At 49.5% G+C, this 18,685-nt stretch overlaps 1 protein-coding gene across 1 annotated transcript in view; it reads right to left on the bottom strand.

Moving 5' to 3' along the window:
• The window catches only part of FGD2 (FYVE, RhoGEF and PH domain containing 2), a 346,991-nt gene that overhangs the window by 174,733 nt on the left and 153,573 nt on the right, over window positions 1–18,685 (bottom strand). The window contains exon 7 of the mRNA XM_069238749.1: window positions 5,909–5,967. Coding sequence (XP_069094850.1) covers window positions 5,909–5,967 — 59 coding nt within the window. The remainder of the gene's footprint in view (window positions 1–5,908; window positions 5,968–18,685) is intronic.

Below are 18,685 nucleotides of genomic sequence, written 5' to 3'. Positions count from 1 at the left end.
CTGATTGTGTTCACCATGGCCTTGCATCTAGAAAGTGACATTCATTTTTTTGTGTAGTTCTTGTTTGAAATCATTTTATTTCTCTTTCAGATGGGACGTTAAAATACTTAGCGCTTCATTTATAGCCTGGGGGCCTGCAGCCAAAAATCATACTGTGGAGGAGTCTGCCAAATTCAGACGTCCGTGATTGCTGCAGACACTCTTCCACTGAATCGACTTCCACATTCATACAACAGCTACTTCAGCAGACAAGATGTGGAAGTAGATTCGTCATGCCATCCCAGAATGGCGGAATTAAGGCCACGTGTGCAGGGTCATGAAGATAGACCCCAATCCTCAAAGTGAGGGTCCATCTGCAGGACTCAAACAGCAAATGTCCCTAGCCACTGAGAGTTCTTTCTTTACTGACGGGGGGAGACTTCAAAGGTTTTCTGACTAGGACATCCATCATTTCAATAGCAGTCTCAAACAGAATGGTGAGACTGGAGTTGGTGGAGCTATGCTCAATTTAATGTCTCACAGGAGTCATTCCCATCAGCTCCAGAAATGGCAAAAGTATGTTGCCGATGATGAAGCTGGTGACGGCTTCACTGCCACGAACACTAAAACCTGCCCCCCTCTTGATTTGGAGAGGTGTGCGAATGGGATAGGCTCCATTTTCAGATCGGTATTCTATAACCAGCTACCAATTTGTGGATTTTGGTGTTTCTAGACGGACACAATGGTACACCAGGTTAATATGTAATCATCAGTTGTAAAAGGAAGAAGGATGTGAACTTACTGAAAGGTGGTACTGCTGCCTGCTACCTCTGCCACTTAACTAGGTGTGACCTTAGGACTTGTGAGATGGCCTCCTTTTCTATCCTTTCAATTTTAAAAGATGTAGGCCTTAATTTCGAACTTGGCAGTTGAGTTATTCTGACACAATGGTGACAGATTTCCCATACACTTTACCCATCTGTTAGGCCCTCTTCGCTGTATCAGTCAGTGTTACATTTTTCTGTAGTTCACTGGTACGACTGCAAAAGCACAGTTATCTGGTGAGCCAGACAAGGAGTGCGCATGGGATAAATCTGGTGTGAAAGGCAACGCTTGCAGGTATCCGACTAGACGAGCAGCCAATGGGGAGTGACCTTGTATGATGATGTGTGTATGTTCTGGTCAATTGGTGAGTCGGTGTCCAAGCCTGGGAGAGGTTGTTGAGCTTAGGACTGCGGTTCTAAAGTGGGGCGGATGACCAATTCTGTTTCAGTAACCATATGCAGGGATGGGGCTCCTCAGGAGAAGGGCAGGATTCTCTGTACCCCAAGTTCATGGCAGACAGAGTCTCTGAGGCACTCCAGGCCTCCCACCACTTGCAGGTCTACAACCGGGACTGAATGGAACCGGGATCTTCTAGACTCCTGCAATGCAGTAAGTGTGGAAGTATGGTGGGTTTCAGCTGTTAGAACTACCAGCCCAGTGAGTGAGCTAAAGCATAGGTGGGGCACAGACCTAATGTCCAGGATAATGGTTGCCACCTCAAATATGAGGAACAACTAAATCTCCAGTCATCGGTTCCAAGCCAATAATAAATGACATGCCTAATTGTTCAGCACCCCCACATTAAAGGAATTTGACCTTCTATTTGTGACCTGGCTATGTCAATGGCCTGCGGTGTCAATAGTTGTATGATAAACCAATTATCTTCTTATGTGTCACTAAGAGAGCAGCAGGATGTTTGTTTGGTGAAGTAAATGAAGACCGAAGCAGTGCCAAACTTTGTTATCCAATGAATAATTTTTAGGTAAATGCACTAGGGTAAAGATAATGAAACATTCCATAGAAACGTTTTTTTTTTTTTTTTACTTGCCTATGTCTTTGGCACCGTTTGACGAATCTTCACAAAATTCTCCCCAAAAAAAAGTGTGCCTCCAAGAAAAAGGGGGGGTCAAAAAGGTTGCCTTTCCGATGTTAATTCCCATAGGACCTGCAGACACGACTACAGCCCAAACCGATGGACGGAATTACACCAAATTTGGCAGATTGTGCTTTCGCATTATTTGGTGTAATCCGTCCAGTAGTTTTAGTGATTTTAAAAGGAAAATAAATGTGTATATCTCTGGCTGCGAATAGATCGCGATTATTTGCGAATTTTCGTGAATGTGCACGCTAATAGAAGCACTGTAATTGGCTGCCTGCAACTTGACTAGAAAGTTGCGGCTGCCATTTTATCTTATCGGAGAGGGTTGTGGCAGCTGAAAATAGAAATGATAACTGGTATAAGGGGTCAGAGTGGAGTACCCTGTCCCCAGGGGTGTGATATAGGGGTGTTTTAGGGTCAAATTATGGGTTTAAAATGATTTTTGTTCATCATGGGCGATATTCATGAATATCCTCGAATATTTAAGGATATTCGAGGATATGCAAAAAACTGTAAAAAACATTCACACTTATACACCAATTCATTCACTCTTACATGCACTCAGAGACTCATGCACCCATTCACACACCCACTGGATCTGGAAATTTTTCTACGAGCAGTACCCCTGTGCGCCGTTAGGTGGCGTCGGTCGACTCTGAGGGCACAGTTGGCATTGTGGTCGCTGTGTTGAAGTCGAAGTCTTATATAGGTGTCACCCTGGCGCGCTGACGTCAGTTCTTTTGTTTCCACGCCGGCCTACGCGCAGATCTGGAGAAGAGCTACCCCGGTAATTTTTTGGCTAAGTTCGACATTTGGTAAAATTGTTTTGGACGAGTTTTGGTTTGCGTCAAGGGATGTCATGTAAAACGGCATTCAAGCCCTGTGACTCATGTCACCGCATGATGTCGGTGATGGATCCGCACCTCATGTGCCTCTGGTGTTTGGAACTTGATCACGACCCGAAGTTGTGCTCTGAATGTCGGGCCATGAACCCGAAAGCTTTGAGGGAGCGGTCCCTGAAGCTCATGGGGGCCTGACACTCGACTCCGCATTGTTCCCAGTCCCATTCAAGAGGAAGGTCATGAGACTGGTTGCGGAGTTACCACCATTCATCTTCGTCCAAGTAATCTTGACATTCGGGTAAGAAGAATAAGTCGAAGAAGGTGAAATGTTCTTTGACTTCGCCCTGTCGCTTTCACGGCGCAATGCAGGAAGAGCCTCGGTGCTCTAGGCCTCTGTCCATGGAGCCTCAGTCTGAGTCTGCTCCGCGCCTCCCTGACTTTCAGGGAGCTGGTGCTACCCCTGCCCAACTTAAAGAGTTCTATGAGGCCATGCGCCTCATATTTGGGCAGCCTGACCCACCCTCAGCGCCTTTGGACCCAGGGGAGTCAGTGAGGGTCCCCTTGGGTTCTAAGTCAGCGAGTTCGGTCCCGACTCCGGAGGGCACCTCAGGATCTGCCCGACGCCGGTCATGCCAACGTGACCTTCCCCAGCATCGGGTCAGATGGCAATGCTCCTGGTGCCAACTGGGCCCACAATCGACATCTACCCTATACTTATCCCCGACCACAAGGAGCCGGAATGAGGTCGCTCAATGCCAATTCCGTTATCCATGGGCTCTGCTGTGCCCAGGGTTGAACATTACCCCTATTGCTATGGGTATGGATACGGGGATAGTGTAGAGGTGCCGTTGGACCCTTTTGAAGACCAGCTTGCCACTCGGTTGGACACCCCCTGACACTGGTATGTTTTCTCCCCGTACCGTGGCTACGGAGGAAGGAGCGTCATAATCTATGGTGGTGAGAAATGCTAATGAGATTTTGAACCTCGAGCTTTCTTCTGTGGAGGTCAGGCCTAACCTCCTGACCGAAGTGCTTCCCTTCAACGAAGTGCTTACGGACGTCCTGCTGGGGACCCAGCACAGGGGCTCCTGTGAATAGGACGGTTGGCCACCGCAATCGGCATTCGCCGAATTACCCACACCCTACGCCTGAGAGCTTTGTCATCCAGGCTTCATCATCCTCTGGTGCATTCCCTACTGCTTCCCCAGACAGGGAATCAAAAAGACTGGACAATTTGGGGAAGAAAATGTTTACTTCTGCCAGTCTAGGGCTGCAGTCCGTGAACACCGCATGCCTTTTGGACCGCTATTTCCATACTCTCTGGGATACAGTTGTGCGAGTGTTGCCTCAAGTTCTGGAAGAGGCCCGGAACGTTCTCCCCCAAACCATGACAGATAGGAGAGACACAGCCTAATTCATGATATGTTGTGGTCTGGATATGACCGACTCACTCACGCTGACCCCTTAGCTCTGGTAGTGGGGGTCCAGAGGGACTCCCCCAGGGCTAAAAAGTTTTTTTTGTTCTTTTGCAGCTCCATCTCTGTGACAGCACTGCTTGCTCCTGCAGGAGATGGGGAGCCATCTGGGACCGTGGGGGCCTTCAGGCTCCCCCCTGGTCCCCAGTATTGTGACTGGGTGCCCCCAGGTCACATGGCTAGGCCTTGAGGATGGGGTCCCCTGGGCTGAGGTCAGCCTGGGGAGGTAGGCCGCGTTGCCCCCTCCCTCCCAAAAAAATAAATAATTAGGCCACTACCCGAGAGATGGGGTCTCCGGAGCCAAGATCGCTCTAGGGAAGAGGGCCCCAGTGCCCTAAACAAACTATTAAGGCCATGCCCTGGGGAATGGGTTCAAAGGGGCCGAGATCGGCCTGGGAAGGAGGCCACGCAACTCCCCTCCCCAAAAGAAATTAAATGTTTAGGACAGACTCTGGGGGATGGGGTCCCCGGGTCGAGATTGACCTGGGAGTGTCCATGGCCCCACTCCCTTCCAAACAATTAAATGTATAAGCTGGGCCCCGGGGATGAGATCCCCGGGGGCCAAAATCGGTCAGGGGTGGTCATGTGGGATTGGGTTGTTTAAGGAGTTGGCAGCAGGGACTGCTCGCATGCCAGGCCCTGCGGCCAAAATCCGTTGTGCATGGCCAAAGGCTGTGTGCAGCACGGGTAATGGTGGTTATAGTTACTTGAAAGAACTCTAACTATAACTACCTGAATTTCTATGGTTTTGTAAGAGTAAATTCAGAACGTAACTATAACGCCCCTGAAACCTTTGTTTTTTCAGTGAATTTCAAAGGTTTTAAAAAAATTATATTTCCTAATTATAACATCCCTGTAACCTTTGTTTTTTTTCAGTGAAAATATATATATACATACATATACACACGTACGTATACATGTATGCATCTGTGTATATAAATATATTTATATATATATTATGTATTATACTTACCACTTATGTTTTTACCACTCATATGCCTTTAACAAGCATGCCTTTACAGCAAAATGTTTGTTGTAAAGGCGTGCGTGGCAAAGGCATACGCGTGTTTAACGTTTTTATGATAAAGGCATGTGTGGTTAAGACACATTCGTTGTAATGATGGCGTTGTAGAGGCATGCATGGTACCCGCTTGTGTCATTCCATCACACAACCCCAGGGAATGCGTACACACTGAACATTAATGTATACAATAAAAAAGAAGTGCAGGGACAAAAGTCTTTCTTTGCAGCTAGCCACCAGTACTGCCAAATGCAGAGGTTCCTCATTACGAAGGTTGCGTATTGTCAATTCCTCTTCATGTCTCTATCTTCCATCACCCTGCACTTTTTGTCTTTTTGATCTCACTTTTCCAGGTTTTTTTATCATGCCTTTTCCCTATTTCTCTTTCTTAGTTTAGGTCAATGTCTAATGATCCCCCCCAAAAAGTACTGTTGTCCAGTGCCTGCTACCTGCGGAAACAAGGCACTGTGCCCACTCCTTTGCATGTCAGCACCAATTACTCTCACAGATAGTGCAGCATTCCACACATATAGTTTTCCTAAATGTTACTGAAGCCGCAACAAGATGTAAGACTTCATTAAGTTACTATGGAGGTGCCTTTTAAATCTATTTAATTGATTTCCACCAATTTATTTACCCACGTCATACCGGGGCTGTCTGCACTCACCATCTCTGCTATGGCAGCATTAGAGTGCTTGGCCGCTGAGGAAATAAGTTCCAAGGCTTCTGAAAAGAAAAGATTAAAGAGAAATGGATAACAAGCACTGAGGCATTAAAAAGGGAAGAAGAGCAACAAATAAATAATATAAATTAACATTATAGCTGGTTCTCTCGCCCTTCCCATAGCACTTACCTTCTCCTACTCATACTACTCGTCCCAAAAAGCCAGTCCCTAGTACGTACTTAACATAGGTCCATTGTACTCACCAAACTCTGCCGCTGCTTGCAGTGCTCAGTCATTCTGCCCACAGTCCTCCCCCCAGCCCTTTCCACGATACTCACCCCTCTACACATAGAGTGCACCCAATTCTGCCCAAACTAGTCACTGCAGCCTTACAAATCCATTTGCTAAGTTTAAGGAACCAATGGTGTTGAGTCTAACCACAGCATCCATTTTTATCAATGCCTTTTCTGCAGGGCCATTTATGTGTGGACAGCAGTACAGTACATTATTAATATCAGTTTTGCATAGACATCTAGATGTTGACATGAGTGCCTTACAAGTGAATTTCATTTTTGCAAAGATTTCTACAAATATCAAGTCTAGCTGCAGCCTATAGACATGTATCACCTCTGAGAACATCTAGATGTGGAAGGCAGCACTGCATCCTTATGACTGCATATAATCTCTATTACAGCATGTTTTTCAAAGATTTGCAACTGCAGGTTAGGAGACTTGTGGCTGCATGAGGATTTCTAGTCGAGGACATTGGTGCTGCAGTCATACATCTACTTTTAATGACTGTCAAGTTATCGATGAATGTTTAGTAGAACTGCCACAGCCTTTTTTATCACTCTAAATGTAAATCCTCTGCAAGAATATTTAAATGTTGACAGCTATACCACAGTCTTAAAACTGTCTTTAACATCTATCATATCAAGATATGTATTGCTTTGAGTGAAACGGCAGCAGTGTTCATCTCTGAGTAATGTAAATACTGTGCATTATCAGTGATTTTACTGATAATGTAATTTGTGATGCCATGTGTGAGATCTTCACAAGTGCGTTTGAGCATTGTAGATATAATACTATAGCATTATGGAGTTGTTTGTATTTTTTAGATTTCAGACCTTAACCATAAATTTATTTCAAATGATGTCTTTAAACAATGTTTATTGTTTATATCATACATGTTAATTTATGACATTACTTTCATAACCTTTCTCGGTGTTTTTCTATGTGATTTTATCAGCTTTTGCATAGTGCCTTGGACCATTTGTATGACACTAAAGGGCTTTTTAGATTTTTGTAAAGTCGTAATCCAAGTTTAAGAATACATTATTGTAAACTGATACACCATACACAGCTTGGACAGCACGTACAGTCTCCTTCCATCAGCAATGGCACTCACTGAGTTCCAACTAACAAAATCTGGAACTCAGTCAGCGTGCATGGAATGGTACTGGACATACAAAGATAAACATTGCTTAATACACTAGAACAGTGGTTCCCAACCTGTGGGCCGGGGACACCTGGGGGTCCGCGAAGCCTCCTCAGGGGGTCCGCTGCTGCTTAAAACATTTATTAATATTAGGTCCCAGCTATCAGTAATGACTCCTCGGGGGTCCCCGTGTTCCAATAATGATTCAGTGGGGGTCCCCGGGCTCCAGTATTGATAAAATGGGGGTCCACAGGAGTTAAAAGGTTGGGAACCACTGCACTAGAATACAATATACATAGAAAAACACTATACATTGACTATAACATAACCCTGCTCATAAAACAAAACATAAGAAAAAGACAACACAACACATCGCCCCCTTCCTATATAAAGCAAAAATAAAAAATCCTATGGCAATACTATACATCCTTTCCACACACAAAATCTTCCAACCACTTTGAACTAACATTCATCCTTCTATTCTGCATTTCCCTATGTTTCTTAGTAGAAGTACCAGGAACATTATCCACCACCTTTTGTTCTTCTACCCCCAACTTTTGTTCTTCGACTGCAACCATTTCCTCTTCATTATCAACAATTTAATTTGATTCGGACGCAGCACCTTCTTCGTCTCTTTGTAAATTATTATTCTTACTTTCACTTTCTACCTCCCTCGGCACAACATTATCACTGTCAATATTAACGCTCCCTCTTCTTCTATTCACGTTGTCTTCATTCATTACTGCATTTTCTGGCAAAAAACTCCTCCCCAAAATTCCTCAATTCATCTTTGAATAAATTGCTGTTTCCCTTGAAAACAGCAATTCTTCTGAGGTTCCATACTTTACCATCTCTCAAAAGCTCAGCATTACGTAACACTTTGACTACTTGCAATGGTTTTGAGAATTGACTTTCTCCTTTTTTTATATTCCAAGGCTTTTTTACTTTAACCCACATACCTTTGCGGATTTCTACACTTTGTGTACCCTTTTTGTAATCAACATATTCCTTATACCTCTGATGTTTATTGATAATCCTCTTCCAGGCTTAATTGAAATATATCTTGAGGTCATTAGCCTGCAATAACCACTCTGGAATGCATTTTGTTCTGGTACTCCTTCTCATTACCTCAAAAGGAGAAAATCCTAGCGCTTCGTGGTTAGTGCTTCCAAACATCCACACTTTTTTAAACACTTGGACCTCCCAGTCCTCACCATTTTTACACGCAATTTGAATGGCATTCTTCAGAACTTTGTTGAATCTCTTGATCGTGCCATTTCCAGTAGGATTATGTAAGGACGTAGTTCTGTGTTCCAGGCCTAATCTCTCAAAATACTTTCTAGCTAAATTAGACACACACTGTATTCCATTATTACTGATGGTTTGCACCGGTAATCCTTCATCAACAAATGCGTTATCCATAAACTTAATAATAATATGTGCGGCACTCCACTCACAGGAATAGTACATTACCTATAATTCAAAAAAGTAGTCTTGAAAAGAACGTGCACTTTTAATTCAAGTTTACATTATCCAATCACAACAAACATGAATTAAGAATCTGCATGAATTAGAAAACCCTCCGTAGTGATACAATTATAGCCAAATTAAATTATCCAATCTAGTACAACAAGACATCAACGATCTGTGGAAATTTGAAAAACATCCGTAGTAATACAATTTCAGCCAACACGTGTTTCGTCAAGGGAAATTCTTTATAAAATCCCGAGCGACTTCTTCAGGGCTGAAAAAATTTGTAAACATATTAATGAAGTTAGGAACCAAAATGCTCAAACCAATAGTTACACAATATATTCGATAGAGCCCCAATTGAAGACAAAAATGTAAATGACTCATATACAAAAAACCTTTTGTAATGATTCACGTGAATATTAATTAAACCGAAGAATCAAAGAAACAAGAGGTGAAAGACCCCAGACAAAAATATGTTGAAGTGCTCCCCCAAAAAGTACACTCAAATCTTGTGTCCTACCAAACCTCCACCAAAATTCAAATACTAATAACATGCATTTCAAATTTCATGCACTCCTACCCTTGTGTCTACAAATATCTCTATAAGACTCTGAATAGTACCTCATAATGGGAACAAACCTAGAAAATCCATTGATTGTTGTCCGTTATTGGTAAAATGCTGTATATATTTCTTATTACAGGATGAATGCTCCAAATCTACCATATGAGCAAAGAAACCCAAGAAAACAAAATATCAATAATTAGCACCCAGTAAATCCAAAAACCAGGGGACCAATGTGCATGACAGCAAGTCAACGTGTACAATACCTGAAATCCAGCATACAAACAAATACATGCAGCAACAGTAAACATACACCCCACCACCCCCTGGAAGAACGCAAGGACAAAAGGAATTGATTTGAACAAATGCAATCATGTGAAATCTCATTATCAAAGTTCCAAATCCAGTAATCGCAATTATGTATACCAACTACACAAGTCCGGATAGTGCACCAATCATTGTCCGTGGACCACTGGGCCCAAAATGCATGGGCGAAGCCCACACATGACACCTGACTGGAAACGGAGAGAACACTGCAGGGGCATCAGATCGAAATGAAACAGGCACCTCAGAGGGAGGGAGAGGGGGGCATCTCAGCCAGATGAACGCACGACGCCACTGCTGCACGAGGAGGCTCCATGCCCATTGATGTATCCTGGGGAGTGCAAAGCCACAGACTCTCAAGTCTCTCCAGTGGGTGGGTTGCCCACTGCTTTATCCTGGGGAGTGCAAAGCCACAGTCTCTAAAGTCTCTCCAGTGGGTGTTTTGCCCACTGCTTTATCCAGGGAGTGCAAAGCCACAGTCTCTCAAGTCTCTCCAGTGGGTGCTTTGCCCACTGCTTTATCCTTGGGAGTGCAAAGCCACAGTCTGTCAAGTCTCTCCAGTGGGTGGTTTGCCCACTGCTTTATCCTGGGGATTGCAAAGCCACAGTCTCTCAAGTCTCTCCAGTGGGTGGTTTGCCCACTGCTTTATCCTGGGGAGTGCAAAGCCACAGTATCTCAAGTCTCTCCAGTGGGTGGTTTGCCCACTGCTTTATCCTGGGGAGTGCAAAGCCACAGTCTCTCAAGTCTCTCAAGTGGGTGGTTTGCCCACTGCTTTATCCTGGGGAGTGCAAAGCCACAGTCTCTCAAGTGGATGCCTTTCTCCACTGGTTCTGGAGGGGGCTAGGTGCCCTGAGTGCTTCATCCTGCCAAGGACTGAGGTAGTGGATGTGATACTCCACTGGTTCTGGAGGGGGCTCTGTGCCCAGAGTGCTTCATCCTGCCAAGGACTGAGGTAGTGGATGCCTTTCTCCACTGGTTCTGGAGGGGGCTTTGTGCCCAGAGTGCTTCATCCTGCCAAGGACTGAGGTAGTGGATGTGATACTCCACTGGTTCTGGAGGGGGCTTTGTGCCCAGAGTGCTTCATCCTGCCAAGGACTGAGGTATTGGATGTCTTTCTCCACTGGTTCTGGAGGGGGCTTGGTGCCCAGAGTGCTCCACGTGCAGTGTGGCTGGTACAATTCCCTCACTTGGGTGCTTGCGGCGGTGTCAGTTGTGGCTGTGCATGCAGCTGTTTCAGTCGTGGCAGTGCTGGCTGCGGGGTCTGTGGCGGCGGGTCTGTGGCGCCAGTGCTGGCGGCGGGGTCTGTGGCGACAGTGCTGTCGGCGGGGTCTGTGGCGGCAATGCTGGCTGCGGGGTATGTGGCGGCGGTGCTGGCAGCGGGGTCTGTGGCGGCGGTGCTGGCTGCGGGGTCTGTGGCGGCGGTGCTGGCGGCAGGGTCTGTGGCGGCGGGGCATGTGTCAGCACCTGCTGAGGGAGAAAGCTGGATATCTCCTCCTGCCTCGGACGGCTGCCCACCAGGGGAAGAGGCTGGAATCTGTCGCAGCAGCTGTAGAAGTCCCGGAGGCGGTGCAGGTGGCGGTGCAGGTGGCGGTGTTCGCCACCGTACAGGTTGGCGTGGATGTGGACAGAAGATGTGACACTGGTCCCTCAGTTGGTGCCACCATGCCCTCTCCTGACCTTCAGTTTTTGGCCCTTCCCAACCTTTGATGCTGGCGCAGTTGTCTTGCCACTATCCCCTTTCCTTTTCGCTGACCCCTTGGTGTCAGGTGTTTTCGGCTTCTGCCTTCGGGATGTGGGCACCTTTTTAACCTTGGCAGGTGGCGGAATGTCCTTGCTCTTGCTCCGTGGCACATTGGCAGCCCTGATGGTTGGCGCACTCTGTGACCCCGCAGTTGCTGGCACCACTGTGCCTGGGGATGTGGTGGCTGAGGTGCTGGGCTGGGGCCTGGAAAGCCTGGCCCTAGGGGAAGGATGGGGGGGAGGTGTAGGGAAGAGGTCAATGTTAGCCAGGAAAAGTTTTTTAGACACACTGGGACGGGTGGATGGAGGGGGCTTGGGAGTGGAGGAAGAGGTAGTGGTTGTAGGAGGTGTTTGTCTGCTGAATTTGGGTGAATTTGGGTGAAGGTGCATGGGCTGGAGGCTGTTTTGAGGTGGATGGCTGTTGGGTGGGTGTGCGCCTGCATTTGTGTACTTTGGCAGGAGGGCTCACTGACACACTGGGAGAGGACACTGGGGATGTGTGAATGGTAGTGGGGGTGGTGAGTGCACGTGAGGGGTGTGTGTTGATGGACGTGCTGGGGATGGAGGTAGTGGCTGAGGATGTAGTGCATGCAGGAGTGAGTGGAGATGAGACTGGGAGGGAGGAGGGAGACGTGGAGGAGGGGGACACAGTGGAGGAAGTGGATGTTGGTATGTGTGCATGGGTATGATGCTTGTGTGAGTGCCTGTGGGTTGTGTGGTGCTTATGTTTGCCTGAGCCACTCTTGTGTGTTGATGTGTATGCATGCTGGTCTGATGGTGTGCTGGGGATAGGCTGAGGTACAGGGGATTGGGTCTGGGTGGAGGAGGTTGGAGGGGGGAGGCTGGACACAGGGACAATGGCTGCCATCAGTGCTGAGGCCAGAGCCTGAAATGCTCTCTGTTGGGCTGCCTGGCCAGAATGAATGCCCTCCAGGTATGCATTTGTTTGTTGCAAATGCCTCTCAACACCCTGGATGGCATTCAGAATGGTAGACTGCCCAACAGTGAGGGATCTCAGGAGGTCAATAGCCTCCTCACTGAGGGCAGCAGGGCTGACTGGGGCAGGGCCTCAGGTGCCTGGGGCGAAGGAGATGCCCACCCTCCTGGGTGAGCGGGCACGGGACACACGCTGAGGGGCTGCTGGGAGGGCGGTGCTGGTAGGGGGGGTGGCGGCTGTACTTGTTGATGCGGTAGGCACAGAGGAAGCTCCCATCCGAGGAGGAGTCGCTGTCGCTGGTCTCTGCTCCTGTCCCCGCCGTGGAGCTCCCCTCGCCCTCCGTCCCACTGGTGGCTTCAGACTCCGTTGCTTCACCCTCCACGGCCAAGTGGGATGCAGCTCCCTCCTGCTCCGGTGCCAATGCTCCTCCGCCTGATGACGCTATTGCACACAAGAACAGGGAGACCACAAAAATGGGGGGGGGGAGACAGAAGAAAGACGTGTTCAGTGCATGCAACACCACTGCCGTTGGTGGACACAACAGACAGTGAGCAGCCCTCTGCACTACGCCATGCACTTACAGTTCCTGGAATAATCACATGCTCATGGGGTATGAAGCCTAAGCCCAAATGCTGCATACCTGGAAATCAGAGGAGCCTGACTAGGTGTAGATTGCTCTAACCAGTAGTGGGGTGCCACATAGCCTGCCTCACAAGGGACCTTGCCTACCAAGATCGCCCTGGCCTAGGGGAACCCACTGGCCACCTCCCCCGCCCAGACACCTCATAATGCTTGCAAAGTCAGCTCAATGAGAGTGTACTCACCCCCTTGTGGCTGCTGTGATGCCCTCAAGCGCCCCATCCAACTCCGGATACGCCACCACCAGGAACCGGAACATCAGGGGGGTTATGGTGCGACGGGCACCCCTCCCATGTTGGGAGGCCATACCCAGCTGGGCCTCCGCCATCTTCTTGGTCCAGCGGCGCAGGTCATCCCATCTTTTCCAGCAGTGGGTGCTCCGTCTGTGGTGGACCCCCAGGGTCCGGACATCCTTGGCGATGGCACGCCAAATACCCTTCTTCTGGTGGGCGCTGACCTAGAGGAATGGTACAGGTGGAAAGGACATTACTTACCCGTCCGGACCGTCATACTCATTGCCCCCTGTTCCCACCCTTGCCCTGACGCACATACACTCTCCATCCGTACATGCAGGCCTCAGCCCCCCCCATGTATCTTCCATCCACACCACTCAAAACAGGCATTGCCCATGCAGCATGCTCACAGTGTACTCACCTGTTTATCTGGAGGACCATACAGTTGTGTGTACTGGGGAGGACCCCATCCACTAGTTTCTCTAACTCCTCCGAAGTGAAGGCAGGGGCCCTTTCCCCAGACACATGAGCTATTGTTGCTTCCAGACTGAAGTTACAGCAGCACTTGCTGTGTAGGTCCTCTCCTGTTGAAGGTCAGGTATCAAGTGAGTGAACAGACAGAAAATGGCAGTCACGTCCGCGGTGGTGTGTACCGTCACCGCCGGCGTACATCGCCATTGGCTCCTCGGACCCATAGGGCCCAATGTTAAGCAATGCAGTATTGCGCCCCGGTCTTCGACCGTCCACCGCAACGGTGTAGTACGCCAACCCAGTTACCTCATATCCCCTTGTCCCACCTTACAGGTCAGGCAGCCACCATTTCAGGGGGCCACATGGCATTATTAATAACTGCGTCACACCTATGTAGGCCTGGAATACTCACAGTTACAGGCACATTGCGGATTATTAAATTTGTGCAAATTACATTTTGGGATACCTCAGTATTGGCTGACTCTCTGCTCGCTGTTGTCCTCCATAGGGCACATCTTCTGGGGCAGGTGATGAGATGGCGTCATCCTCCGGTGTACAGACCCCAGTGGACCTGTTGACAATGGAAGAGAGACAAATAATAGTCACATACAGATTTGATCGTGCAACAATCCAGGAACTGTGCGCCCAGTTGGAGCCAGACCTAATGTCAGCTATCCGCCATCCCACAGGGATACCCCCTCTAGTGCAGGTCCTGTCAGTACTCCATTTCCTGGCAAGTGGTTCCTTTCAAACAACAGTGGCCATTGCATCAGGGATGTCACAGCCAATGTTCTCTAACGTGTTGTCCAGAGTGTTGTCTGCCCTGCTGAAACACATGCGCAACTACATCATGTTCCCTCAGGTGGAGGATTTGCCTACAGTGAAAGGTGACTTCTATGCCCTGGGACATATCCCCAACATCATTGGTGCCATTGATGGGACACATGTGGCATTGGTACCCCCCGCAGGTGTGAACAGGTGTACAGAAACCGGAAGAGCTAGCATTCTATGAATGTGCAGATGGTGTGTTTTGCAGACCAGTACATCTCCCATGTGAATGCCAAGTTTCCTGGCTCAGTGCATGACGCCTACATTTTGAGGAATAGCAGCATCCCTTATGTGATGGGGCAACTCCAGAGGCACAGGGTGTGGCTAATAGGTGACCCCATACAGTGTGACTAGGTGTCTGGGTATGGGGTTGTCCCTAAGGGTTAGTGTGTGTCTAATAGTTGACCTTCGATATTTGCAGGTGACTCTGGGTATCTCAACCTGTCATGGCTACTGACCCCAGTGAGGAATCCCAGGACAAGGGGAGAGGAACGCTACAATGAGGCACATGGGCGAAGTAGGAGGGTGATCAGACAAACCTTCGGCCTCCTGAAGGCCAGATTCCGGTGCCTCCATGTGACAGGTGGTTCCCTCTACTACTCACCAAAGAAGGTGTGCCAGATCATCGTGGCCTGCTGTATGCTGCACAACCTGGCTTTGCGACAGCAGGTGCTTTTTCTGCAGGAGGATGGGCCAGCTGGTGGTCTTGTGGCAGCTGTGGAGCCTGTGGACAGTGAAGAAAAGGAGGCAGAAGAAGAGGATATCGACAACCGAAGCAACATAATCATGCAATACTTCCAGTGAGACACAGGTAAGAACATGTCACTGCCTCCCACATCTCATACAATTTCTGGAGCTAGCATAAGTCTGTCATTTTCACTCAGTGTAAGGACCCTGACTTGTCACTTTGCCTTTCCATTTCACAGATCTGGGTCCCACTTTGTGCCCTCTGCTATATTTCCTCCAGGCCTACAGCTGTGTTACATCGGTATGTGCACAAGTAAATTGATGTTGCTATATTCCATGGTTATTGCAATTACACGTTTGTGAAAGCACAGACTGACTCCAGATTGTGATTGAAGTGTGTTCATTTCTGTGCATATAAGTGGAGGGGGTTGTAAAATGGGCTGGGGGATGGTGGAGGAATGTCCATGGCAGAGTGCAGTCTATTTGTGTCACAGGTGCATTGTCCAAAGGGGCATAGGAAGTGGAGCAATGGCAGTTGAAGGATGGACAGGGTGACAAAGTGGGCCAGGAGGGTGAGATTCAGGGGGGTTTTATTTCCTGGCGGGGGTCTTGGCAATGTTCTCTGTCATGTTCCTGGATCTCAGGGACCGTTTGCGGGTGGTTTTCCATCTGCAGGGGTTGGGTTGCTGATGTTGTGTTCCTGTGGCGGTGTCTCCTGTCCCCTAGCGCCGGCGGAGGTGGAGGGCTGTTCATCGTCCAGGCTAGTGTCAGGGGCCCCTTGTTGTGCCACTGTGTCCCTCCTGGTGTTGACAAGGTCTTCCAGCACTCCTGCAATGGTGACCAGGGTATTGTTAATGGACTTCAAGTCCTCCCTGATCCCAAGGTAGTGTTCCTACTGCAGCCGCTGGGTCTCCTGAAACTTGGCCAGTACCGTTGCCATCGTCTCCTGGGAATGATGTTGGAGAGTGCCTCGTGGAGAGTGGGTTCCCTGGGCCTGGCCTCCCCCTGTCGCACAGCAGTCCTCCCAGCTTCCCTGTTTTCCTGTGCCTCTGTCCCCTGAACCGTGTGCCCACTGACTCCTGCCCCCAGGTCCCAGATCGTCCTGTGTTAGTAGGTTTGCCTGGGCTCCCTGTAGTGGTGGACACACTGCTGACTGACGTGTCCTGGGGACAGAGGGATGGGCCAGCTGGGTGGGTGCTGTGCTGGTGTTTCCTGCGGGGGGAGGTTCAGTGGTGGTTTGGGACTATGTCAGGGGAACCAACTGTCCTGAGGTTCTTGATGGGCCGGGCTGGTCATCTTGATCCGGTTTTGCAGAGCTGCTGTCATCACTGTGGGTCTCTTCTGTGGGGGGACTGGCTATGTCTGGCACCTCCTGTGAGAAAGTAGCCTCTTTCTAGCCTTGTTACCCCCACTTTTGGCCTGTTTGTGAGTGTATGTCAGGGTGTTTTCACTGTCTCACTGGGATCCTGCCAGCCAGGGCCCAGTGTTCATAGTGAAAACCCTATGTTTTCAGTATGTTTGTTATGTGTCACTTGGACCCTGCTAGCCAGGACCCCAGTGCTCATAAGTTTGTGACCTATATGTATGTGTTCCCTGTGTGGTGCCTAACTGTCTCACTGAGGCTCTGCTAACCAGAATCTCAGTGGTTATGCTCTCTCTGTACAAATTGTCACTAACAGGCTAGTGGCCAATTTCACCAATTCATATTGGCATACTGGAATACCCTGATAATTCCCTAGTATATGGTACTGAGGTACCCAGGGTATTGGGGTTCCAGGAGATCCCTATGGGCTGCAGCATTTCTTGTGCCACCCATAGGGAGATCTGACAATTCTTACACAGGCCTGCCAGTGCAGCATGAGTGAAATAACGTCCACGTTATTTCACAGCCATTTACCACTGCACTTAAGTAACTTATAAGTCACCTATATGTCTAACCTTTACCTGGTAAAGGTTGGGTGCTAAGTTACTTAGGCCCTCATTCTGACCCTGGCGGTCGGCGGAGAGACGGCGGTCGGACCGCGAACAGACCGGCGGTATTAAAAATGGCATTCTGACCGCGGCGGTCCCCGCCGCGACCGACCGCTACTTCTCCACTCCGACCGCCACGGCGGTCATGACCGCGGGGCTGGAGTTTGCGCACTCCGGCCCGGCGGTCGTCCCAAGACCGCCAAGGGTATTATGACCCTGCCTACCGCCGCGGTTTCTTGCGGGCGGGAACCGCCGTGCGAACCATGGCGGTAAGCACTATCGGGGCCAGGGAATTCCTTCCCTGGCACTGATAGGGGTCTCCCCCACCCCCCACTACCCACCCGAGTCCTCCCCCCACACCCTCCACCCCCCTGCCACCACCCAGAGGTGGTACGAACCCCCTCCCCACCCCCACCCCGACATGCACATACATGTACCCCGACATGCACACACCCCCAACATGCACATATACACACCCCCTACACACACATACACAACGGGGACACATACCCGCACACATACATGCCGACATGCGCACCTGCCGAACAGCACACATTACCCATAGACACAGCAGCACCCCCCGCCCGCATACACGCACTCACACACTCCCTCTACACACTCACACGCACACCCCCATGCACGCCCACATCACACAACACCCCCCCACCCCCTCCCCTCACGGACGATCAACTTACCTTGTGCGTTGGTCCTCCGGGAGGCGACGGGAGCCATAGGGACGTGACCGCCAACAGAAGACCGCCAACAGAAGACCGCCACACAGAAATGTGGGTCGTAATTCTGTGGGCGGTGTTCTGCTGGCGTGGCGGTGGAGGTTGACCAGTCTCCACTTTCCCGCCGACCGCCAGTGTGGCTGCTGGCGGTTTTCCGGCGGAACGCTCCCAGCGGTCAGAATGCGCACAGCGGCACACCGCCGCGGTCGGCGGTCTTCACCGCGGCGGTAACTCAGCGGTCTTGCGAAAAGACCGCCAAGGTCAGAATGAGGGCCTTAGTGTGTGGGCACCCTGGCACTAGCCAAGGTGCTCCCACATTGTTCAGGGCAAATTCCCCAGACTTTGTAAGTGCGGGGACACCATTACACGCGTGCACTATACATATGTCACGACATATGTATAGCGTCACAATGGTAACTCCGAACATGGCCATGTAACATGTCTAGGATCATGGAATTGTCACCCCAATGCCATTCTGGCATTGGGGAGACAATTCCATGATCCCCCGAGTCTCTAGCTCAGACCCGGGCCCTGCCAAACTACCTTTCCCGGGGTTTCACTGCAGCTGCTGCTGCTGCCAACCCCTCAGACAGGTTTCTGCCCTCCTGGGGTCCAGCCAGGCCTGGCCCAGGAAGGCAGAACAAAGGACTTCCTCAGAGAGAGGGTGTTACACCCTCTCCCTTTGGAAAAAGGTGTCAGGGCTGGGGAGGAGTAGCCTCCCCCAGCCTCTGGAAATGCTTTGATGG

Source organism: Pleurodeles waltl, chromosome 6 (genome assembly GCF_031143425.1).
Source record: "Pleurodeles waltl isolate 20211129_DDA chromosome 6, aPleWal1.hap1.20221129, whole genome shotgun sequence".
In the NCBI taxonomy this organism is placed as follows: Eukaryota; Metazoa; Chordata; class Amphibia; order Caudata; family Salamandridae; genus Pleurodeles; species Pleurodeles waltl.
Note: the sequence above shows the minus strand (reverse complement) of the source record. Positions and strands in the feature narration are given on the sequence as shown.